This window comes from Vidua macroura, chromosome 9, assembly GCF_024509145.1.
Source record: "Vidua macroura isolate BioBank_ID:100142 chromosome 9, ASM2450914v1, whole genome shotgun sequence".
Lineage (NCBI taxonomy): Eukaryota > Metazoa > Chordata > Aves > Passeriformes > Viduidae > Vidua > Vidua macroura.
Genome location: NC_071579.1, coordinates 8,886,061 through 8,912,275, shown reverse-complemented (window position 1 = coordinate 8,912,275; position 26,215 = coordinate 8,886,061). Strand labels below are relative to the sequence as shown.

The 26,215-nt window shown below is 44.0% G+C and overlaps 1 protein-coding gene across 1 annotated transcript in view; it reads left to right on the top strand.

The window, feature by feature from the left end:
- The window catches only part of LAMC1 (laminin subunit gamma 1), a 67,126-nt gene that overhangs the window by 23,229 nt on the left and 17,682 nt on the right, over positions 1 to 26,215 (top strand). The window contains exons 2-5 of the mRNA XM_053984651.1: positions 19,466 to 19,770; positions 21,734 to 21,864; positions 23,267 to 23,433; positions 24,373 to 24,561. Coding sequence (XP_053840626.1) covers positions 19,466 to 19,770; positions 21,734 to 21,864; positions 23,267 to 23,433; positions 24,373 to 24,561 — 792 coding nt within the window. The remainder of the gene's footprint in view (positions 1 to 19,465; positions 19,771 to 21,733; positions 21,865 to 23,266; positions 23,434 to 24,372; positions 24,562 to 26,215) is intronic.

The following is a 26,215-nucleotide window of genomic DNA, read 5'->3' as shown; positions in this document are numbered from 1 at the left end:
GTTAAGCATCAATTATAAGATGACTTTTCAGATTAGGTTGGTTTGGGTGCTTACATCTGTTTAACATGGAGATACTGTCTTAAGAAAAAACATTTAAGAGACTTGAAAGAAGAAAAAGGAGAAGTTGAATTGGTGACCTCTCTGCTGGGTCACTTATTTCTGTAGCTGACTGCTTGGGAACATGTCATTCAGTGGTTGTGCAAAGCATGTGCTGGGCAGGGTTGAGGGATTGCTTGCTGCCCCTGCTGGTCCCCTTTGTGGGATGTGCTTGTTTTGAAGGTCTCTGGACTTTATGCTTTCCTACTTGAAGACTTTCTTGTCAATTTATATTTTCTGCAGAGCTTTGTGCATTCTTTCAAGGAGCAAACACCGAATTGAGGAGTTTACAAAGCCACATTAAGAAATGAGAAATGTTCTTCTCTTTAGATATTCCCTGAACCTGAACCTCAGTTGCAGTAACTGTAGCAGTAAATGAAAGCTATGAATTGTCCTGGTCTCCCCAAAGGCAACAGTGGTGTTTGGGCCCTGGAGCTAGGGACTGCTTCTGACATGGCAGAGACTAAACTGCAAGGTGAGTGTTGCACAACTGAGTGTTAAGAAAGAGTAGATGGAGTTGACGTGTCTCATAGGTGAGGGTGGTGGAGCAGCTGTTGCATCCTGTTACTGGAGCTTAGGAAGGCCCTGAGCTGTTTTGAGGTGCCTAAAAAGCCTTAATTCTGAGTTTGGCTTTAGAGCTTTGAAGTTTTAAAATGTTTGAAAGTAAAAAGATGTGGGTAGAAAAAAACCTGGAAGGAGATTTCCCCTTCAGGCAGTTTCGAAGCCCTTTCCACATCACATCTCCCTGGGCTGATTTCTGCTACTGTTAGTAGCAAGCTGATCTCTGAATTTGCGTTTTTCTACTGTTTTGGACAGCAGAAACTGAAGCAGAAGTAACATCTCAGGAAAAGTAGGAAGTGTGTATGGAGTGTTGGCTGAAGAAGCCTATACTGTGTGTGTGTGTGAAGGTGAGGGTGATGCAGAAGGTGCCTCTCCACTCCAGGTCGCTGGAGCCTGGTTCAAAGAGCTCACCCAAGCTGGAAGGGTGGGCTGAGCAGCCCAGAGGAACAGATGGTGCTCATTTCTGAATTTACAGTGTTTCCTCCTCTGTCCCCATCCCCTGCAGACGTAGGAAATGGTTTACTTTATTAATTCCAGAGACTTTTGTAAACAGAATGTGTAAATATATATAAACATCTATTTGATCTGCTCTGGTTTGCATGTCTAGGAGCAGTGTTCTACAAAACTTTGCTCCCAACCTCGGGGCAGAGGAGGAGGAGTGGGAGAAGGAGCTCAGGCATTCACCTTTTATGTTTGCTCAAGTGCACCTCTAAAGCAGCCCGCTGAGCTGGTCTGGTATGGCAGCCCTTTACCCAGGGCAGGGTCACCCCAGCTGTTTCAGCTGGGCTGGGAGCCTAAAGCCCATCCACCTTTTTGAAGCTTGGAATAAAAATGGTCTGTTGTGATGGAGTGGGAATGAACCTTGGTCATGGTTTCATCTGCCTTCTTAGCATCCTCAGGATGGATCAGTGTGTGTTAGTCTCCCTTTCCAAGTCACCATCCTTGTTTTTGCTGATGTTTTGATTATAGCTGGTGATGTTGAGCTCTTGAAGAGTGGATGTCAGCAGATAAATGGGTTTGTGCCACTCAACACTGCAGGTGTTGGGAGGAGCCCTGCTGGGCAGACATTGGGTCACTTTGATGACCATCTAGTTGGAGGCTTGACTTGGTGTAGAGCAAGTGATGCAGAAGCTGTTTTCTGCTCTTTGTTGCTGAGCCTCAGGTGATAAATTCTGCCAGATGCCAAGTGTTACCAAGTCACTGTCCTAATGAGTTTAACAGGTTTTGGGCACAGTTATCCATCCTGGGACAGCAGTAATAGCACCTCAAAGTTGTTGTTCCTGTGATCTTAAGGATTTTTAAAATGAAAGAAAAAAAAGCCCAGTTCCTTCCTAATCCTTATCTGCAGCCAGGAGGGTATTTTGGTAAGCAGCAGGTTTTCTGGGAGAGAGAAGGAAGAGACTCATGTGCTGGGAGTACAGTATAGGGCAGATCAGTACAGTGATGCTTCTAAACTTAACTTGCCCCTTTTCAGTGAAATTAAAAAACCAAGAGGCTGTTCTAGGATAAAAAAAAAATTATGAGATTATTTGCTAGAGCATGGGGTAGGCTTGGAAAGCTTTTACACTCCAGGTTTTGCTTGTGGTGAGGAGGGAAAAACTGGTGCAGTCACTTTTTCATTAGAGGTTAGGAATAGGTTTCTCAAGAACCTCTGTTGGCATCTGTGGTTTTTAATCTCTTTAGAAAGTGAAGAGGTAATATTTTCAGATAATATAGCTACTGAAGTTGCTGCTAATGATGTTGGTTACTTGGTTTCTGAGGAGCATAAAAGGCTGGAGCAAAATCAGATTGTTCAGTAGAACCTCAGCAGATAAAAATACCCCATGGACGTGTTTTGTATGGCATGCTGGAAAGGAAACATTGGAGTTATTCACTTCTATTGATGAGATCTGAATTTACTCTGGGAGAAACACTCAGCCATGCATTATTTGGTGTAACTCCAAGAGTAAGTGGCATTAATGACATCTCAGCTCTAATTTTAGTAAATTCCAAGTGATAATGGGAATGTCCAGTGGCTCCTAACACAGTACCACTGTGGCTGTTCCACAAGCTTTGTGTGGAATCTGTAACTCCAAAGAGCTCTCTGCTGGTTGGATTTGGTGATTGAGTTTCAGAAGGTTTTTGGGGAAGTGAGGGGGTTGACAGCATGGATTAAACTTAAAGAAGTTGAAGAAAGGGGGGGGGGGGCGGGAATAGAACAAGGGGAAGACCTGAGATGGAAAAGTTGGTATAGGAAGTGGCATCTTGGATGCTTTTGGGAATACCACAGTGATGTTGGATATCACTGGAGTCTCACTTCTGAGGTTATGGGGCTCTGGTAGCGTTTGGCAGAGTACCTGGTGCAGAATACCTTATTGCTCACGGACCCCTGCTGTAGATCATTTAAACTCTGCTGACTTCACTTGGAATATCAGGTAAAGCTCTTGGGACTGATTTTTTTTTTTTTTTTTTTTTTTTTTTTTTTTTTTTTTTTTTTTTTTTTTTTTTGAGACTGTATGTGCCTATACAGTCTCAATACTCCTTCCTGCCTTTATCTGAAATTGGGATGGAGTGGATGGTAACTCACTGAAAGGAGCAAAACATCTTAAGATGTAAGTGCTCCAACTGCTAAGCCAGCAGCATGATACTGTGATTTGCTAGATAATGCCCTAATGCTAAACATAAAGTGCTTGAATGAACACGAAGTCTTCTGCTGATATTTTTTGGGAGTAAAAAAGTGACCACCACTACCCCCTACAAACACTTCTCAAAGGAGATGGCCATGTGGTCAAAGACAGAAATTTCTCTTGGCTGTCCTGCCACTCCTCGTGGGGAATGTGCAGGTCTGGAGCACACTCTGACTACAGCACTGGCTGTTTTCCTGTCCCTAATCCATAGCTGGAATTGGCTTCAGCTCCCTGCATGTTTGGCAATGGCCTGCAAGATGAAGCAAGAGGAAAAGGGAAGAAGCAAGTGCTACTCATGTGCAGAAGAGGGCTGGGGCATGTCCTTTATGGTGACACCTCTTTCATTCAGTCTCCAGATTTGAAGCACAAGTGATTTATCTGTTGCTCATGGCACTTGGCAGTTGTCCTGTGAAATGTGGTCCTGCTGTCAGGATGGGCTCTGGACCCTTGGCTGGGAAGCTTTGGATCTTGTGCTCAGTGGGGTGGGATGAGCTGTGGATTTGGAGCTGACACGTGGGAGCAGAGATGCTGGATTTACTCTACGTGCTGTTCTGCAACTTGTGGCCCAGTGGGGCTGCTGTGAGGAGGAGAGACTTCCCACTGCAGCTGCAAGTTTAAGGGGTAAACAGGAGGAAAACCAAGAATGTTAGTACAGTTTGTGCTGGATTGGGCTGTCCAGACTGTGAGTGATCAAAGGGGAGCAGATGTGGTGTGTCTGAGTGGATTTGGAAGCCCTGGTCGTGGAGCACAGCCCTTCTTGGGCTTGCAGACTCATCTGGATGCAGGACATTAAGCTTCTGCCTCTGAACCACACTGCAAACCTGAATTGTATTCATTTCTTCCTAATTTTTTAATACTTTCCCTTTGGGAGAATGGTGACTGTCTTGAGGAGTGGTGGTGATTTGTCTGAGCAGATCAAAGATTAAACCAGCTCTTTGCCTGCAACTTCTTTATAAAGCTTTTTTTTTGTTTTATAATTTCCTTTTACATAGGTTTGAAGGTACTTTTTATCCCCCTCCTGAATGATGTTTCATTTGAGTACACTTTTAAGATCTGTGGCTAGTGGTGGATATTAGGCTTGAGGGATTATCCAAAGAGCTGTTGGAGCACTTCTTTGTTAGACTCAGAAGTGGGAACTGGAGAATTAGTTGCTTATAAAAGGATTTAATAGCAGTGTGAGAAAAGGGGGAGCTGTGAGTTTCCTCTCTGTGCTGGCACTCAGCATCCACTCAGTCCTGGAGAACAGGAGATCTCATAACCAGGACTTACTGATTTTTTTTTTTTTTTTTTTTTATTTTTTTTTTTTTTTTTTTTTTAGTTTAATGCTAATTTAAACACTATGTGGAAACTATCCTGTGCAAATAGAATTGGCACAGCTCCATGTTTGTTTGCTATAGAGATAGAAATATTTAGGAAAACTTTGCTTAGCAAATCCACCTTTTTCAGTTGTAAAAATGTCTGTGTCAGAGGGACCTTGGAAGCTCCGTGTGTTTTGGAGAGAAGGAGTTGAACCTTGAGAAGAGCTGATTACAAAAACCCAACAACTACAATTATTTTCTGAATTGCACTGTAATATGTGACTGCAGCTAGACAGCACAATGATTTTCCTCTGCATCTTCATGCTCACAGATTTACCTGTTGAAGTTCATCTTATTTCCAGAGCTTATTGGTGTGTCCATGAAAAGGCTGGGAACAGCCTGGCTGTGTTTTCTCAGGAGCTGTGGGACACTGAGCTGGGGGAACACGGATTACTCTTCAACCAGCACGTCTGGAGGAGGATATGCTCATGTTGGGCAATGTGGTTTAAATTTGCAAGCTGTTACTATCTAGTCACTTGGTTAATGAAGCAGTGAATAATTTGTGTACTTAATGTTCCTGGGAGATTGAAATGTACTTAAAAAGCCAATCTGTCCAGCTGCCTTGTCTTTCTGCAACAGAACTTAGCATAAAAAGTAAACAGACCTGGTTAGGTGACCAGCTCAGTAATACCTGAGGAAATGAAGCAGTGTGTGATCAGCATAGTGACTTTAGATTTCTTTATCAGTGACCTTGACATGGATGAAAAATACTGTGTACAAATTTTTAGCTGCACTCTCTGACTTCTGTATTTTTGGGTTTTTTTATGATTCTTTCTGCCCTCCCCCCCCCCCCCCCATATTTACTTACCTTCAGTACTTAGAAGTCTAGATAAAAGGAGGAAGGAAATTCCACTCTTGGAGCTGAAGTGAGGGGTAGGAGGCTAAGCATGAATGCATCCTAAAACTCCCTGGAGGTCTCTTGTCATGTTTGCCAGAGAAAGCTCTGCTTAGTCTAGCAGTTTTTTACCAGAGTGATACTGCTCGGTGAAATATATGGAAAGCTGTTTCCTTATCCTCAGCAAAATCAGCTATTCCAGGAAAATGCCCCCTGCTAAATTGTCAACACTGTCAACTTCTTGTCCTTCATCTCCACCATCATCACTGTCCTTCAGAAATCAGCAGTGCAGATCTGGATCTCTTTATATGCTTGTTAAAAGAAATGTTAATGGCTTAGTTTTAATGGGCTGAAAATTAACTTTTTACTGCTATCCTTAGATTGGCAAAAAATAATTATGATAAAAGTTAAAATAATTTCTTGTAAAAGTATAGCAGTGTGATCTGGAAGTGATTAGATCATTGCTGGTATTGATCTAAGGCTTTTTGTAATTTGTGTGAAATCTAGTGTATCTAATCATGGGCCCAGAGCTTATTTTTTTTTTTTAATAGCAGTGCTTTTCTTTGCATTGGCTTGTATAGGGAAACCTGAAAATAAACTAGACTGTACTTGAGTCTTTTTTTGTGTGTTAAGAAAATTCAGCAAGTATTGGGTGGTGCTATGTTCTGGTAGTGGAAACGTTGAATGAGCTTAAAAATTACTTTTTTTTCTGACTTGTAAAAGAAAATAGAATATTTATTTTATAAAAAGGCTTTTTGAGGTAAAATACTACTTTTTTTTTTTGGTAGTAATACAAATAATCTACAGCAAATATAGGGTCATCACACCTTGGTGAAGGGAAATCTGAGCATGCAACTTGTCCACGCATTTGAAGTACTTGAAGCGTTCTTTCTTGGCAACTTTTTTGGAAAGAAATCCATTCACTAAAACTGCTCTCCGAGTCTTTGCAGGAGTGAGACATCCAAGAAGGTTATCACTGTCCATTTACTCATCCAGAGGGAGGCTGTTCTGTGTGATATTGCTGCATAACTTTGTATGTTAAAGCTTTTTTCCTGGCAGTGCCCATGAAAGGCTCATGGAATTATTTGCAGTGTCTCAGGCAGGCATGGCTGTTAGCCTTTACAAACAGGAGGCAGTTGTGTTCCTCCTGCTGGAATGCATTACACTATGGAAGTAATGCTCACCTAAGAATTTGGTCTGTGCCCTGTCATGTCTTACATAGTTTCTGAACCCTTTGCTCTTCTGCTTGACTGGGTAGAAGGAAGAAGCTCTCCACAATAATGACAGTTATTTTTAGTGTTAGGGAAAAAGGTAGCCAAAGAGGGAACTGGGGTTCAAACATCATCTCTCACAGCTTTTGGCTTCTGCAGTCAGATATGACTCTGAAGATATCCTTGTTGTGGAGTGGAGAAAGATGCAAGACTTGCCTCCTAAAACTTGTCCAAGAAGCTGACACATGGGAAGCACTGTGTTCCTAGTTCCTCTGCTCCCAGGGCTCCTTCTTACCCACTCCTCCTGCTTTAGCAAAACTGGGAATTCAATGTTATTTTGGGTGAGTGGCTGCAAATGTCTCACATTACCCACTTGGATCTTGGCAGTCATTAGTATTTCTTCTGCTTGTCTTGTGTCTATCTGCTGCCTTGCATTTAAGGAGTCCTTAATTAGATTTTAATCTCTAGCAAGTCTTCTTTTCAAACTGAAGTAGAGCAAGGCTTTTCACTTTTAATTCAGTGTGGAGTTCTGTAAGAAGTTGGAGGGTAGAATGCAGAGTCAGTGTTGCATGTGTTTGTGGTGAACCAAGATCCCTTCACCACTGGTCCACTGCATTTGCAACATTGCCTTTACATGGACAGATCCTGAGTTTGACTCATTTTCTCCTTTCAGAGGTTCTTGCAACTGATGAATCTCCTGTTTTGGCTCTAAGTTTTGTCATTGAAGTAGAGACCAAACATGAAATGTGTTGTGCCAAAAGAAGACAGCTGTCTACTATGGCTAATGTATGCTGCTCTCAAGGGTTTAAAATTAGCTTTTAGGGTTTTTTTACCTGTGAGTGCAAATTTTGCCCTATTAATTGCTTTAAGGATAAGGATTGATATTCAGTTGAAATCAGAAGTTTATTGGGAAGTGATAAACTTTAAAAAATAATTATCTGATCAGACTACCAAGGAAGCAAACCTCTAGGATTTGTACTGTTTGATATCTTTTGGAATTTCCTCCATTCCTGTTGCACTGTTGTACAGATCTTTTTTTTTTTAAGTGATACTATGAAGATTAACATTGGGGTTGTGTGATAGTAGCTTTCTGTGACTCCTGAGTGAGGTACCTGTCTAGACAGGTGTAGAGGAACAGAGACATGGAATACTGTGGAGCCTTGGAAGTCTGAGCTTTTGGAGAAGCCAAACCCTCATTGCTGAGCCTCAGCAGTAGATTGAAGAGCGTGATGATCTTCATCTTTCTTGGGATGTCTGTAGATTGAAGGACCACAGGTAGGTTGGTTTGGGTTTGACTTGTCAGTAAATTTAAGAATTTAGCGAAAACAAAGCCTTGAGAGCATTGTATTGTTTGAGACTTCACAAAGGCAGAGGCTTTATCTAAGTGGCTGTTTCTTTCCCTAAAAAATACTATCAAAAGTGTCAGGATGCAAAATAAGGACCCTGAAAGGAGAGGGAAAAAGAATTCTTTTGACCCCTATTTTGTGGACTTCTACTGATGGGCAACAAATTACTTTAAGCTTTAATGCATGGTATTTTACATTACTAACTGAGTTATGAGAGTTGTCATCTAACTTCAAATAAAGCTTTTTCATTACCTAGGAATTCAGCATTTTTTAAATGAATGTACTTAGCAGTACTAATAAGAAAATTAATTTTAAAGTTTGTCTCCTGAGAAAAATATCTTCCCTCTGGTAGAGTTCCTTTAGGCTTCACAGCAGTGTAGTGTGCCTAAAGAAAATCTCATCACTTGGCATTCGGTGCAGATGGTTAAACTCACTTTCTGTGCAATGACCCTCTTTTGGGCAGTGCTGTTACCTGAGGAAATCCCTGCTTGATGTTCTGCTTGAAGAACACGTGCAGGACTGGGCAGGGTGTGGTGTGGTCCAACAAGCTGTGGCATGTGACTAACACAGGGCTCAGGGACATGGATTTTGTCCTCCCGTGTGCACGATGGTCCTTGGTGTGTGTTGGGAGGCTCTGAACCATCTGGGCATGAAATGCATTTCTCTACATAGCTCCCACCAGGCTGCTCAACCTGTTCTTGGCAGCACAGCTGCCTCACTGCTCTGCTGCTAACAAGGTGAATTAATTGCACATCTGGAATTCCCAGGGTTGCATTGCATTCCTGCCACTGGGAACCAGGCGCTAATATTTAGCTTCCCACCACACTGTATGGTCCAAGTTTCAACACCACCACATAAGCTCAGAAAGTTAGAAGTTCCTGCAGAAGGTCTTATAAATACATTAATGTTTAATTTTCTTGTATCTGCTGGGGCTGATGTAGGAAAGCACTTTTTCCAGGATACTCATTTGACATGATACTGTCTCAGCAGTATCCCCACTTCAGCAACTCTGTTGGTATCTTCTCAATCCTTCCTTTACAAAGCAGCAAAGTAATAGCTCAGTCTGGAAACCTCCCTCATACAAGACAGTAAGGAAAGACTGTTCATGTATCCATTCTTTTTCACAATTTTCTCTGTTCCTGGATTGGTAGCCTTTAGCCTGTAGAAGGAATTTTGATCTATAGGTAGCTTTCCAAATTGAGGTCTGGTGTGGATACATTGAGGTGTTTTGGAGCCTGATGTGAAGCAGATCTGACTCTTCTAATCTGTCGGTTAAATCAAGAGCTGCAGATTTTGCAGCTGGACATATCAGGAAGTCTGGACTTAGCCTTACCTTTGAAGGGTCAGCAGGGAAGCATCCAATTTTATTATCTTTGTTCATGGTATTCCAAAATAATCTTACAGAATTGCTTCTGTCCCTTCATGCTAAGCCGTGCTACCTTCTTAAGTACTTGTGTTTTTTGGCTAAACTCTTTTCTTAGAACTAGCCACTGCATTAAGTAGTACTTTGTCCTTCATGTGTCTCCAGATGGGACGTGTGGGTGAACATGAACTCACACACTTGTGTGTTGAACACACCGTGTGACTTCCACAAGCTCTGGCAGTGTGTACAGATTATTCTCCAGAGGCAAAGTAGAAGGCATATTCTGGCTGTTACGTGTGAATCAGGAACTGGAGTGCAGTTCCTTCTCTGCTTCAGGAAAAATTTGGAAGAGCTTTGCTTATAAATTCCCAAAACATAGTTGAAACATAACTCAGTGGCAAGCTTTGTTTTGGAAATGACCTCGCTCCAGCAATGGTTTTGTCAAGTCTGTTTATCCCAATTTCTTCCCCAGCTTAATTGTGTGAGAAAGTAAAAACCATTGTGTGTGTGGGTGGTTGAAAATGGGCTCTATGGATATTGCTGCAATTTGGGTTTCATAAATAATGGTAGCTTGTGCATAAGCCTGCAATTGACTGAAAATGCATGAAAAGTTAGTATGAAGGCAGGTCAGCTGCTGCTTAAAATCCATTGCTGGAGTCTCTTGGGAGGAGGGAAGATGGAGAGGCAGGAGATATACAAACTGTGCAGCGTTAACAGTGCTATGCAAATGTGCTCAAAGTTAGTCTTCTTAAGTGTTTGCTGAAAAGAGCAAAACTTAAAATACTTGAGAAAAGAAAGCTGTTGATTCTGCATCAGGCCAGGTGATGGATGCTCACAGCAACAGTATTATTCCCAAATAACAGTGCTGTTAATTATGGCCTGTGTCTGAAAAAAATCTGGGGCTGGTGAGTGGGAGTTGGAAAAGCTGAAGGGAGAGTAAAACATCAAAATTCCAGGGAATTCAACGTTCTGTGTGAAGAACATTTCTGGCCTCTCCGTGGCTGTACAGCCAGCAGTGCGTGAGTCAGTCTGGAGGGTCATGTTACTCCCAGAGCTGCTGAACTTGCTGCTGCTAGAGCACTCATTGTATATAGACATATCACTTAATTTGTTCTTAATTAAGCTCAACAATACGAGCTGTGTGCTTTTGATATCTAATTCAGATAGGAGCAAAGCCAGGTGTTAGAGCTGTTGCAGGCTGTCAGCACATGTGGGTCAGGGGTGAGCGGGTAAAGTGCTGCCTTTTGACAGGGGAAAAGGCTTCAAGATGTTATTTAATAGAAATTAGCTGATTATCATAAGTGATGGAGCCATTGAAGTGGGTGGAGCAGCAGTGCTCCAGTGGGACCTGGAGCAGGGACACTTCAGGAGTGCTGGGCCTGGAGCAGGGGGCATCTCACTCACCTACACATATGGGCACCATACTGAATAATTTTCATGCTGCCTTTGGTCAGGACACCTTTGGCTCTGATCATCTGGGTTTGTTAAACTTCTGAAACTGAAGCATCACATGCTTTGACTTAAGGTGTGCTGATTGAAAGAGCAGGGGGAGGACATTGAGCTGCTGAAGGGTGAGGCTGCTGGGGGGGTATGCAGAAGGAAAACAGGTCTCAGGAAAACCTGCTGACGTTCCAGCACTAACAACATTCACAAAATGCTTTTTATTTCATTTTCCCCCCTCAGAAGTCAGTAAAATCTAGTTGTCCTTTGAGGAAATGGTTTCACAATTCTCACCAGATTATCTGATACTACATTTCTTGCAAGGTACTGCACTACAGTCCAGTAGACTTTTTTCTTTTAACAGGAAATCATGTTTTTACCAATTGGCCAAATATTTAAAGAAGCTGTGACCTCAGTTTTCTGTAGCTATTTAAACTTTTGGAGTTTGAAAATAGTTTGTAGTCTCTTTCTCAGCCATTCTTCCATCCCCACATCTCCACCTGTGAAAAGGTACAGTTGTTTTTTTATTTTTTTTCCTTTTGCTTCTTGGGTAAAACTCCTGTTTTGTGAGAGTAAACTCCCACTTTCCTGTGTTCCTTCAGTTGTGGGAGAGACCTGTTTTCACTCATACCTATTGTGTATGGGTTGTGGAGGGGCTTCTGGACCTTTGATACAAGCAAATGAACTTTCCAAAGATCCCAACCCATGGTAACACCAATCTGGCTTGTTTTGGTGCTGATACTGGTGGCAGGAGGTAGCTTTGCAGTCCCAATATGTGAATGAGATGGAGCCCTCCCCAAAATGGCCCGTGGCATCCTTGATCATCTGTGATCTGCTGTGCTTGCCAAGCATAAAGGGCCTTTTAAAAATGAGCTTTTATCATTTGTGCTGAAAAAGGACTTTGAGGCTTCCTGTGCAGCTAGGATTTTTGTGTTGGACATGGGATCTTCCCAGTCCCCAGTGAATAAACACAGCTGGCTGTTTTGGGAAATGGACTTAACATCTTTGCATCAAAGCTGTACAAATAAGACATCAAGCTGTACTGAATTAATGGATAAGGTTTTCTGACTTTTACACTGACTTAAAAGTGATCAAATAAAAAACTGCATTTTTCACAAGGCTGCCTTCAGCCCAGAGCAGGGGGAAATAAGCCCCCTCCCCTTGGATACATGACTAAAACAAGCAGCCTCAATGACCTATCAATGTTGGATTATCATGCAATAATTTACTGGGCAGCCTTTTGCTGTCCGGAGCCGCCCACGCACAGGAGTCAATGGTGCCTTTGTTTGGGAGTGCTGGAAGAATGCATGATCTAATGGGGTGGTGGGAGTTTGCCTTCGTTCCAGCGTGCTCCAGGCTGTGCTCATTCCCCCAGTGTCCCAAACACATTTCCTTCCTCTGTCCCCATCTTAGAACGGGCTCCCAGAAAAAACAATCCATGTTTGTGTCTCTGTCAGGCTCTTTTAAAACCCCAGCACCCATCTGTGGTGGAGCTCCACATGCCAGAATCTTTGGTTTGGTGGGGCATGGTTTAAGAAAAGATTGTTAAAATCCTTCAGGCCTTTCTTGATATGCACATACATCTTGAGGCTCTTCAGGTGAGGACAAGAAATAAACCTAAGATTTATTATTACTAGTTTGTGTTCCTGTAAAGGCCACAGCTTGGAATGTGAGAACTGTTGTCTGTGCTTATGCATGGAATTATTTCACTAGTGGAATTCCTCAGAAAGAAATCCTTTGCTTTCCTTTTTCAGATACTGGATATTCCATTTGCTTGGGCAGTACTAGGGCTCTTATCTTCCTCCTCCTCTACAAATTTTCTCAGAAGGCTAGGATGTAGTTGTTAAAGGACATTTGTTCTAGAACTTCAGAAATTTCTTGATTTTGGTCATAAGTGTGGCTTTTTCATGCACACGTGATGCAAGTGATACAACTTAACACTTATGTGTCCTGCAGGTGTTGGGCTGTTGTTGTTTAATGAATGTACTTTATTCCGAAAGAACAAGTGTCTCCAGGTGTTTATCACTCTCCTCCCCTCCTTATAAACTCTGTAAAATACTGTGGTAGCTGAGAATTTGGAGTGGTTGGCTGACTCAAGAGACAGTGATTGGTCTTGAGGAAAACCTTGTGAGCTTGATGGCTTCTGTCTGCTGACATCCAGGTTTCTGTCCCCTGCTAGGAACACACTGCTTGTGTGAGGTTCTGGGATCTGTGTGTCTGGAAGAATCAGAGCCAGTCTGTTTTGCTCATGGCTGGTCCAGCATTGTGCTGGGTGCTGGGAGAGCTGATGGTTCAAGAAGGGCAGAGTTGAGGCAGGAATAAGGGTGAATGGCATGGAGCACATTGCAGTCTAGTAGCTGGGAAAGCTGGCATGTTTTCCTGGGAATGATGGGGAAACAGGTCAGAAGAAAAAGACAAAGTGAAATGCCAGTTGTATCTGATTGCTCTCTGCCCTTCACTGCAAAATGGAAATGAAATCCAGTCAAAAAGTACTAAGTAGGCTCTATTTGTTACTGGGTTTGCTTTCAATTCTTTTAACCTTTACTGAGACATAGGTTGTCAGCAAGTACCTGTGTGAGAAAAGCTGCCTTGAAACAGGAGCCAACCAAAAGAGAAACAGTAAAGTTTAACCATTTCATTACTGCCCAGTGGATTTTGTGAAAAGCAACTCTGCAAAGGTTTGGTTCTTTGCCCAATGCAGTCTTCTCAGGTGGATTATTTTTTCCCTTGGCAAAACTCAGTGGCTGTATGCAGGAGAGGTAGCATCGATTCTTTCCATGTGCCAGTCCCATGTGCAGGGGATTCCAGTGGACTGATAATGAAGGAGCCTGAGTGTCCTCTGGGCTTATCTCACCCAGGCATCTGCTCACAATTCAGCACTTGTAGTCACCATGCCAGCTGGCGGGACAGTTTTCCTGATGTAAATTATCCATCCGTTCTGAGGGGCCTGAATACAAGGAGGTCTTTTGTGTGTAGAATGAATTCCTAACTTCAGGGAAAAGGGAGGAGTTTCTGAAGATCTGAATGGCATTGGCTTATATGGGTTTTAGCATGGCACATTTCCTGGTGGACCTTGGGATACTGAATTTGGAGATGACCCAGCTGAGGGAGGGCTGTGATTGCTGATGACATCTGGCCAAGCCCAGCAATGTGAGCAGGTTGTGAGCAGGTTGTTTGGAGCAGCATCCCCTGAACCAAACAGTGCTGAACATTTTCAATGCCACTTCTGCTGCCTCTCCAGGCACAGAACTTGCTCGTTCCTTTGAATCTGTAATTGCAATATTGTCTTGAAGGCTTGTATGTGTGCTTGCTTACAGTAGAGAAAGGGATTAAAGATTTTTTTTTTTTGTGATCCTGAATTGTAAGAGGGGGCTGGTTATTGTGTCACCTTGTCACTTGCTGGTGAACAGCTCCATGCCTCAGAAAAGATGCAGTTTTAAAATGTGTGGCTCATGATTTTGAGCTCTGGATACTTTAAAACACACATCAGGTTGCACTTGTGAAGCGCTAAGCTCATGGTCACTGATTCCAGCACATGGAGTTCCTCCTGCAAAACGGATCTGTCACTTCTCAATACACACAAGGAAATACTACCTGAAGCTTGACACTATCAGACAGTTCTAAGCCAAACTGAACTCCAAGTCAGTACTGGCTTCTAGGAAGAGGAGAACAATGTCTTTTTGTCTTCTAAATGTAATGTTTAAAACTGCCTTTCACCTGGTTATTGCTGTCACCATTTCTTAGTGTAATAGCTGTATATGTTTATTCAGTCCAACAAGACATGAAAGCAACCTAGGCTGCTTATCTTTGCTGGAAAAAGGCTCTGCAGCCTCAAAGAACTGCCAGGCTGTTAAGCACAGTATTTATGTTCAGTGTGAACAGTGGGGAAACGTATTTCCACACTGTGTCAGCTGGTCTTGGGTAAACTCCATTGTTCCTGCTGTATTTACCCGGCAAGGCACTGCACAGCCTCTCTCTGTGCATTAACTGCATTCCTCTTTAATGCCATTAACTGCCCTGCTCAAGGAGTTATGCTGCCAGCTGCCATAAATGTCTTTTTCACGTGGGTTGCTCATTTGGGAGGGGTTTGAATGTATTTTCTTGGCCTGACATGTAAAACTGGAGATGAAAAAGGGAGGGTCCTTGCCGTTTAGCAGAAGGGGTTCCCAGGGATAATGTTTTCATGCTGCCCAGAGCGCAGTTGGCATGTGCTGTGCCTTTAGCTGAGCCGGGCCTTTCAGGGAGCAGTAGGAGACCTTGTCAGGAAACAAGGATCCTAATTCAGTTATAGTGGAGAGCAAAAAAAGTAGTTATTTTCTGGGGCAAGCAGCCTGTGACCCGGGCTTTCATCTAGGGCAGAAAGTTGTGTGTGTGAGTGAAAGCACATGCTCAGCCCCCTCATCATTCCCAGGATTCTTTTGAAGCATTTCCTCCCCATCTTGATGAAGCCTGAACACAGGGGTTTTGCTTCACACCAGAGGAATGCAGTACTAGTAGAAAACTAACCACCCCAATTCAAAAGAGCTGGGTATTCCTGACAATTCAGCTGACACCGTTTAATGAAGTGACCTTCTTTGTTGTCTCTGGCTTACTTTTTATCTCCTCTTGACTTAGGGAATGGCTGCTCTTGCCTGATGTTTTCCCATTTTCACTTGTCATTAAAGTTGCCCAAAGAAATCCCACCAGGGCTGACTTTCAGTGTTAGATTTTGTTTTCTCTTACCATGTCAAGCTCTCTCATTAAGCTGATGACACTTTTACTAGTAATAGAACTATGATAGTAGTTGTGATTTTTAGTTGCTCTCTATCCAAGATGTTGGTGAAATTCTGGGATAGGCTGTCAAGTTGCAGATCAGCACACTGGGGTATTCATGCAAAAGGAGGAAGTATTTGCTTCCTGGGCCCCTTGCCCGTTACCTGGAAAAGGTGTGAAGTGTATCCTGGGTTTGTTTACCATGGAGCTGAAAAAGATGTTTGTGTGTCTCCAGCCTATTGTCTTGTGTCTGTCTTCAGTTTCTGCGTGTGCGCTTTGTTCCTACCTCAAGTATATTTTGCCTTCAAGTGCAGAGCTCTCTTTGAGAGAAGAGCCCACGTAGTAAGAGAAGCAGGAAAGCTGGGAGGGTCTGATCTGTACACAGGATGCCTGCTTCTTACCTTTATTGCAATTCATGAGAAAAACACTCCAAATACACAGGAACAGGATTCATCTCTTGTATTGGGCAGGAAGGGGAGGGAATGCCTAAGCTAAGTTAGTGCTGAGTGTTGATCCTTTGGAAGAAAGCAGATTGGCTTAATGGTGGCGCTTGCTTCTCATTTGTCTTTTGTATGTAAGAAAATCTCATTAAATAATCAACCCCAAACCATCAGTGAGCTGGTACTGAGCAAGAGCCACAACTGTGAATGTCTGGCTTCCAGTCTTGTGCTTGGGTCTTCCATAATACATGATCCATGCACACGTGATATAAATAGGAAAGGGTGTTTTGTAGAAGTATTAGGGGGTTTGTATCTGTGTGATGTCCCAGCTGTCCTGCATGTCACACACAGACAATACTATTTGGTGGGTACTTTAAACATCAGATTGGTCTTTTTCTATTCTTGGGTGTCATGGTTTGACACTGGCCAAATGCCAGATATCCACAAAGTTCACTTACTTTTGTTGCAGCTGAGCAGAGGAGAGCGGAAAAAATTAACAAAGGGCTCATGAGTTGAGATAAGGACTGGGAGAAAACACTTTAAGGGCAATACAGGTTCAATTTTAAAGTTATAAAGTAAATTTAGTATTAACAGTCAGAGGAGGATGATGAGAAATAAAATAAGCCTTTAAAACACCTGTTTTCCCCCAGCCCCTCCCTCTTTCCCACCGACAGTGCAGGAAGACAGGGCATGGGGGTTTTAGTCCATTTGTAATTCAAGATCTTTTCACTCAGGGAGAGGAGCCTTTTTTCTGTTACGCCATGGGGTCCCTCCCATGGGCAAACAGTCATCCCAAAACTGTTGTGGTGTGGGTCACTTGTCCACAGCGTGCAGTCTTTTAAGGGTAGGCTGCTCTGGTTTGGAAGCAAGGGCTTTTTCTCTCTATCTCTGGAATCATGGGCCCTCTCTCCATTCTGGTCTCCCATTAGATCACAGCTTTCCCTGCCATCCACCCACTCCAGTGTGAGCACTTTTCCCATGGGCTGCGAGTGGATCTCTGCATCCCCTGTGGACTTCGTGCATGACAAGGGGACAGTTTGTTTCACCATAGCCTCACCATGGCCTGCAGAGGAATCTCGGCTCTGATGCTTGAAGCATCTCCTCCCTCTCTTTCTTTTCCACTGACCTCGGTGTCGCTGTGTTGTTTTCCCTCACACGTCCTCACTTCCTCCTCTTCTCTGACTAGATCAAAACCTGCTGTTTGTAGGTACCATTGCCAACGAGTTCCACTGATTCCAAGATTCTTGTGAGATCCCGCAGTGCCGAGAAGTCGATCTCCTCCAGGTTCCATGTTGCGGAAATTGCTCGTCGTGCTTCCACTGCCGGCCAAGCAGCCCGGCCGTGTGGGCAGCGGCGGCCGCCGCGGTGCTGGTGCTGTTTAACGCCTCTCTTCATGCGGGTGCCGGCAGGAGAAGCTGCCACCCCTGCCCTTCTGCCTGCAGCACGGCTGGCTGGGGCGGCCAGGCAGGCAAGGCTGGTGTGGGCCGCCCCAAGGTGGTGGGGGCAGCCGCAGCGCATTGCCGTGCACCACGCCGGGGTTGGCCCCAGCAGCAGCGGTTCGCCAGCCCTGGGGAAAAAAAAACTGTGCGAAACTGTATGTGTGCTGTTTTGATTTTCTTCTTAAATCTGTCATCGCAGAGGCGTTACCAACCTCTCTAACTGGGCCAGCAGCATGTCCATCTCCAGAGCCATCAGAGATTGGCTCTCTGTTGGACGTAGTGGAAGCTTCTAGCAGCTTCTCAAAGAAGCCACCCCTATGGGCCCCCCGCTACCAAAAACCAGGCTGTGCCAAGCTAACACATTGGAGGATATAATTTTTCAGGCGCTGTATATATTGATTTTTACTTTATTTTTTTCAGGTATGTTGGTTTCTGGACCCTTTGCTGTGCTTCTCCTGCTACTTTGGCTCCTGCCTTGTGCCATACAGGCTTTGGGTGTGGCATGCCTAATGCAGGCTGGCCCCTGGCCTAATCACTGGGGGGCATTCAGGGCAGCTCCGTGGTTCGTGACCGAATTCACGGCTGTCGGTGTGTGCGTGTGTTCTATGAGGACACTCTGTTCTTGGTGCATGGTGCCTCTGGTCTGCTCTCACGTGTGAAGGAGGTGAACACTTCAGCAAGTGCCAAGCCTCATGTTAAAATTTAACATGGTACAATTCATTCATTTTACAAGTTGGGGTTAAATCTGTGTTACTTTCGCGGGTTGGAAAAAACCTGTTTCTCAATCAGCTGAAACTCTTCTAGTAGCTTTTTTTTTGGATCAACGAAAGAACCGGTGATGGCTGCAAGTTCTGCTTAGAGCACTGTTTTTCTTGGAAATGGTGGGAGCATAAAAGAGCATGGCAGGGACTAAACACCCGAGGTTTTATTCCAGACAAATTCAATGTTGTTTTAGCAAGCTCCCAACATGCTCCAGGATGTCCTAATTGTACACAGTCTGCTTGCTGAAGTGGAGCAAGAACAGCTGGTATACAGCTGTATGCCTGCTCCTGGGAACCCTTGGCCAGTGTGGTTAGCACACGAAGGTGGCTGAAGAGTGTTGTGGCCCTTTTCTCCTAATGGGTTCTCTCAGGGATGTGACTCCCCTGGGCCGTTGGTTTATGTGCCTGGGGGTAATGCTCAAGCCACTGGAGAAGAGTCATGAGGGAGGATGATGTGCTGACTGCCACAGACCGGTTAAGAGGGGAACAGAGGGCAAGGAGGTGGATTTTCTTTCATGTTTCTAGGCGATGGAGAACATGGGTAGCTTGGAAATCATTGCACTCTGATCTGAAAAATGCCTTGGTGACTTTAGTCAAATGATGTGGGAAACTTAAACCTCATTTTGTTTTTCCCAGGGAATGAGTAGAAGAGGGCTGTAGTTGGTAGGTTCAATGCTGGAGGAAAAGCTTTGTGAGCTGTAAAAAGATATTGAAGTGTTGTCTATGTAGGGAAGAAGCAGAGGTGCAAACCAGGCTCTACAGTGTGACTTGTTCCTCTCTGGTTAATACTGTTTCTCCCATGCATATGTTTGGGAGAAATATCATCAAATGTCATTATTAACTTGGGCCTGGCCTTAAATACACACAAACTACTCATGGGTCTGATGTAGTCTGTCATCTGTTAGGGATGTATGCAGAAGAGAATTGCAGCTTCTGAAATGTGTTTGGTTGCACAGAAGTTTATAGGTCTCTTTATCTATCTATTCAGCCTGCCCTCAACTTCTGTTTCAGTTCCTTCACCTTGTCATTGCTTGGAGATACTATACTGGCCTGGAAGAGACGCTTCTGGTGTTGCTGGACATGCTTATTCTTGTGGATAATGCTGGGAGATGTTTCTCCAGAGAGAGAAATGCAGTGCAGCTCTTTCCATTCTTTGTCAGTTTTGAGTCTTTCTCACATGTCTCCTCTCCCCCACAGGAAAAGCCTTTGACATCACGTACGTGCGCCTCAAGTTCCACACGAGCCGGCCCGAGAGCTTTGCCATCTACAAGCGCACGAAGGAGGACGGCCCGTGGGTGCCCTACCAGTACTACAGCGGGTCCTGTGAGAGCACCTACCACAAAATCAACCGTGGCTTCATCCGCACCGGGGAGGACGAGCAGCAGGCGCTCTGCACCGATGAGTTCAGCGACATCTCCCCTCTCACCGGAGGCAATGTGGCCTTCTCAACGCTCGAGGGGCGTCCCAGTGCCTACAACTTCGACAACAGCCCTGTGCTGCAGGTATGTGAGCAGGACTGTGTCAGTCAGGTGGTCTGAGTTGAGTCTTCCTGTTGAGTCACTCTGCGTGGTGGCTTTGTGCCCACTGGGCTGCACTACAGCCCTCACTCATAGTGAAAGGCCCTTGCACAGCTAAGTTGGGATGGACAATCCACAGAGGTGCTTTTGAAGGAAAAGTTGAACTCTTGAGTCTATTGATAGTAAGTTTATGGTGCAAAAAAGCAAACCCACTGGCTTTAAGGGTGATCTGTCACTAGGGATCATGGAAGTCTTCAGAGGATGAATGTAAATCTCTGCCAGCTTAGACAGCAGCTGTGGACATTCTGCTGTTGTTTCAGATACAAGGACAGAGGAAGGTAAAGTCTCAGTCCAGTTAATATTTGAGGCATCTGCATGTACATTTCAAGCAGAAAAAAGTAAGAAATAGACGATTCTTCTAAATACATGAAGCATTACAGGAATCCCTACCATTTTCTCTTACGTGTGTTTTGAAGCAGAGAAATTTGATTTTATCCTTGGTGTTTTTCTCTTACAGGTGGCTTGGCAAGGGGGTTTTGGCAAGAGTTTTTTGTTGTTGAACATTCTTGAATGCTTCTTTTGCATTCATGGGAGTGGTTGGGCAGTGGTCAGGAGCATACTAGAACACCAGTTTATCTGATTTACGTGCCAGTTTTTGTGTTCTGCTTGATGACTTCTCCAGTTTATATTGCAGCAAGGAGCTAAAGCTGTGGGGTTTGCCTCAGTGGGGCTCGTTATCTTCCTTTCAGAGCTGTAATTACCATCACTTCCCTTTGCTCTTAGAGTAGCAGGAGTAGTCTGAGACAGGCTCCCAGCAGGCTCAGGGCTTGCCTGTTTTCAATTCCCAGGCAGGAGAGCAGAACCTGGTGGGGTTGCTTCTGCATACTAAAGTGAAATGAAAAAATAAGACTAATGGGAAAGGACAAAGACCTTTTGAAGTGGAAAAGAACCAGTTTGGCCACCTCATTGGTGTAGCCAACCCCTGCAGAAAACCATGTCTTATCGTTAAGGTGAATAAGGAGATTTCAAGTTAGCAATTGTATAATTTTCTGATAAGCTTCTCTATGTAAGGAATAGAGATCTGACCACCAGTTTCCTAAAATACATACCAACTGCTGGTGTTGCTTTTTAGAACTGAAGTAAATGTGTACATTGTGATTGGTATTTCCATGTGTTTACATCAGTGTTTGTAATTCAGTAAATAAATACTGTATTACTGGCTGAGCAATGACACAGGGGCTGCACAGTTGTACATACAGGAATGTTTCTTTGTGTTCTTTTTTATGGTGTTTGAAGGAAAACAGCTTTGTAAAGGGTATAATAAAACCAAGGAGGTGCCAATGTCAGTGGCTAGCAGAATGTGATATGAAATTTGGCAACAGGCTGTGTGTGCTGGCTGCTGCTGCACGAGGGCAGGGCAGTGTGTTACAGACACTGTGTAAATATTATGAAAAACTCTTGTGTTGCAAGTCACATCTGTCTGTCTGTCTTCCTCAGCCTCCCCCAGCCTCACTCATTTGTCTCTGTGTATCTCTTAGTCTAGTGCAATATGCCTGCAGACAAATGTACCCTAAAGCTTTTCCCATTGGTGCTGCATAGCTTTGCAGAAAAACTACAGCCAGACAGATATGTACAATTAGCCAGCTGGCATAATTGCCTGCCCTGCACTTTTTGCTGGAGAGGTTATTCAGTGCTTCCCAGCTGAAAGCAGTCAGGATGTGAAGAGGCATTGGAAAGGGTCTCCAGAGAGGAGAAAGGGTCAGGAAAACCCATTTGAACCAAGAGGATGTGGAATAAGGCTTCTGGGGCAGGAGCGTGTGAGCTCCCGAGGTGCAGAGGGGAAAACAAGGAAGAAGGAACCAGCTGCTGAGGAATGACTTTGCTAATAGAACTGCTAATGACTCAAGGGAAAGGATGTTTCATCTAATGGGATTTCTGTCTGCTCTAGGAATGGGTGACAGCTACAGATATTAGAGTGACCCTCAACCGTCTGAACACATTTGGAGATGAAGTTTTCAATGACCCAAAAGTTCTCAAGTCTTACTACTATGCAATTTCTGATTTTGCTGTGGGTGGTAGGTGAGTAGACAATAAAACTCTGTACTTACTAAAGTTTTTGGTTAGTTTTACTAGACTGCTTTAAAGATACTGATTGTATTCACATCATAACAATAGGCTCTGGTCTTTACTGACTGTCCTAAATCAAGAACGCATTAGAATGAATTTAGGTAATTTGCAAATATTATGTATAAGCTTTTGTGGCTATAACTTCAGGGCTGGCAGAGATCAATTTTTTTTCCTTGATTAGATGAAATATTAAGTGATTTGAGAAGGTAAATGGTAAAAAGAATTAACTAAAATGAAAAACAAAAGAAGAAAATCTTTTCTGCTGTGTGGTTTGTGTGGTTTTTAATGTGTTTTTAAATTATTCTCTCCTGTGTCTGTACTTGAATAACAGTAAGCAGAAAATCTCTGTGTCTCTACTTCACATATATTGAAGAAACTATCTCTTTGGAGGTCTGGAACATGGTACAACATGTTTGTGGTTGTCCATTCCTTTTGCCAAAGTCTATTGTAGAATGTTTTAACCTTTGGTAGTTGATGATAAAATGTTTTACTAAACAGAGATGAAACCACTGCAGGGTTTTGGCCTGCTTTCATATGGTGGTCCTGAGACAGGGATTTGGCCACATGTGGATTTGTATTGGCTGCACCACCAGTCTGGAGGTCCCTGGGTTTCTGTATTAGTCACCTTTGTGCTATTTAATTTCCTACTGATACCACAGTAGCCCACACCCAGTGAACATACTGTGTTCTGGGCTCTCACAGGAGAGAAGTTGTGGAAAATTTACTAACATAAATCCAGCTAAATCTTTGCTTCTCCTACTCAGGTTAGTCTGAAGACTGCAAAGGAGTTAGTTAACTTTTCTTCCCTTTCTAAATGCCTACCTAGAGCAGGCTGCACCTCTTTGTTTCATAGAATGGTTTGGTTTGGAAGGGACTTTCAGAGATCATCCAGTCCCTATCGTGGGCAGGGACACCTTCCACTATCCCGGGTTGCTTCAAGCCCTGGCCAGCCTGGCTTTGGACACTTCTGGGATGGGACAGCCACAGCTTCCTTGGTCAACCTGTGCCAGTGTCTCACCACCCTCATTGATTCCTTATGTCCAATCTAAATTAAAATTTGAAAGATGTTTAAAATTACTACACCTTGTCCCATCACTACAGGCCCTGATAAAAAGTTTCTCTTTGTCTTGTAAACCCCTTTTAGATATTAGAATGTCTCCATAAGATATCCATGAAGCTCCCTCAGCTCCAGGCTGAACGACGGCAGTTTTGTTCTTGATTTTGTTGTAATCATTTACCTTCAAATTTCTCTCATCTCAGATTTTGAGAACTGGGCCCTGTTTTTTGGTGTTGCTTTGCGAATGACCTGGAGCCCTGGAGTTTTAATACCTGCTCCTTACCTCTCCTGAACCAGGTGCAAATGCAACGGGCACGCGAGTGAGTGTGTGAAGAATGAGCTTGGGAAGCTGGTCTGCAACTGCAAGCACAACACCTTCGGGGTGGACTGTGAAAAGTGCCTTCCTTTCTTCAACGACCGCCCGTGGAGGAGAGCGACCGCGGAGAGCGCCAACGAGTGCCTGCGTATGTGCGGCTGACGGGGGACAGCCTGGCTGGGGCTGGGCCCCTGCCTCTGCTGGAGCCACAAGCTGGCCCTGCCTTCTTTTAACTTGTCTCAGTCACAGTTAGCCAGCATTAAGCACAGTGGGTGGGACTGTTGGTCATTCCACTCCTGCCCTGTGGGAGCTTTCTGGTAGATCCGTAGGAATGGGCATCTCCTTTCTGGAGAAGGATGGGAACCACCCATCTTTCCTAAAGAAAGAGGTGGCCTGCAGAAATATACAGGCTTGTACTTTATGAGATCTAGGGCAAAAAAATATGCTTACTATGCTGGAGTATAATTGGCCTTTCAAAAGTTCTTCATTTAGCATCAGCTAATTTTTGTGTTTGGGTTATTGGTTTTTACAGTTACTTGTTGATTATTTAATCTAATTTCTGGACCGCAAATGCAGGTCTCTGTCACAAAACACCAATTTGCTTGGTGTTTTGTCTCAGACCACAGGTCCTGGTAGTTTACTTTACAGGGAAGCTTTTTCAGACAGAAAAGTTTTCTTCCTGTCTGACCTCTGTATGTCTAGATGGGTCCCAGCTGTCTTTGGCTTCCCTCAACGAGCTGGTGAAGTTGGGATGTCCTGCTGTCTAGGGATTTGCAATCCAGGGGAGAAGCTCTCATTGCAGCATGGAGTAACCTCATGTTACCTTTTCATGCTTGTTTGGATGACAGGGATCAGTGGTGCTGTGTGGGAGGACAACATTTTGGCTGCAAGTGGCAGCCTGATGTCAAAAGAAGTGGTGGGGTAGAAGTGGTTTTCTTTTGGGCATTGATGAGAATGGTCTCAAGTTTGTTTCAGGTCTCGGAGTGGTTAAAAGCTCCTACCCCAACTCATCTACAGCTGAACTGTGCAGGGTTGGGTTTTGTGCTGTGGGGCCGGGCTGGTCACTGATAGTGCCCTGTCTTTGCAGCGTGCGACTGCAACGGGCGGTCCCAGGAGTGCTACTTTGACCCCGAGCTGTACCGCGCCACGGGCCACGGCGGCCACTGCACTGCCTGTGCCGGCAACACCGACGGGCCCCGCTGCGAGCGCTGCCGCGACAGCTTCTACCGCCTGGCCAGCGACGAGGGCTGTCTGCCCTGCAGCTGCAACCCAGTCGGTGAGCACTGCTGCAGCACGGCTGCTTGCAAACTTCCGCACAGAACCCACCTCTGCTTTCGGTCATGCAGCTCATTGCAAACTCCGGGGTAGAAAGAGGGAGGGGTTGTTTAGGTTTCTTTTCTTTTTTTTTTTTTTTCCATATAGGAAATGTTTATTGGGTTGTATTTTGGTTTAAGTTTTCCTTGGATCTAAATGGAGTTAGGGTGGCAGGGGCAGATAGGTCGCCTCTGCAGCACTTAGTCCTTTGAATGTATTCTGAAATAGATTTTTTTTTTCCACTGTGTATGTGTTACCCTGGATGCTCCCAGTACAAAAGAACTCATTTAAATTCTTAATAACCAAGATGATGTGAGTGGGTATTTCTGGAAGTTGTTCATGCTGTGAAATTGTAGTGAACTTTAGCTGCTGCATCAGTTTCTCCTACTGAGTATCCAAGCACTATAAATACAAACCAGTGAAACATTAAACACAAAAGGGGGTGGGGTGAGATAAAACAAAGTAAACTCAAAATATGTAATGGAACTCTTTTAAAATAAACGGAGACGGGTAATTCTGGCAGGAGAATAAATCTTTTGTTGTATAGAGAACCACTTAACCTGTAAGGAGTGATCCTATAACTACACCAGCCCACAGCAAGTAAGGTGGAAGGAGGGAAAAGGGTAACACACAGTAAGATATGATGTGATGTTTCAAAAGAGTAGCTGGCATAAGTCATTGCTTGCAGCAAGCCCTAAAAGCAGCCAGGGAGAGGTCTGCCAGGGTGCATCTCCTATCTAATTTTGTCAAGGAGTCATTCAGTTGTGACATTTTTGACCAATAAAGGCCCTTTCTTCTTCTGACTGCTTTCCTGGATCCTTTTGTTAGACCCTATTTTAAGAGGGATGTGGGTTGGTGTGAGCTGAGATGGTTGAAAAGATGCAGGGAAGTGACTTCTTGGGTCTTTAAGGACAGCTTCCAAAGGGTTTATAACTTAGCCATTAGCTTGTATGCAATGACTCACTGACACCCAGGGTGTATTTGAATCCCCTGGATATGTTTGGACTGGTATTTTTTGTCAAGTACTCTTTTTTCCTAAATAATCCTAAGTGGGACTGCAAAGGAGATTTGAACTTTGGCTGTATATGGTAAAGGTTTTGTGAGTTCTTCTGTCCCGTCCAGCCTAATCATCTTATAACTCTTCACTTTGCTATAATCTTCTGGTGTGGATTGAAGTGGAAACAAGCAACTATTTCTGTATATTAAAATATTTTTCTCCTGCTAGTTAACTCTTACAGTGCTGACAGCTCTGAGGCTGGCAGCTACATGGATGCTTGGGAGAAAGCATTTTGTCCACTATGGATTAAAGAACCCTGCTACTGCTTTTTGTGCAAGACTGCTTGAATGGAGCAGTACTGAGGAAGGCATCCTTCCAAAAATGAGGGTTTTGCTCATGAGTTTACTAGGATTCATAGTGGCACATGCAGCCTTTTTCCAAAGAGGCAGTTTAGTCTTTAAATGCAACTTAGGAATCAAGGAAGGAAATTGGAGTGTGAAAGGGAGAGGTCAGGGAAAGGAGAGATGCTGATTAGGGGGAGCACAAGGGATTCAGGGAATAAAATCTTGGAAATTACATATTGCAGAGTAAAACAGATGTGGAATTGGAGGCATGCAAA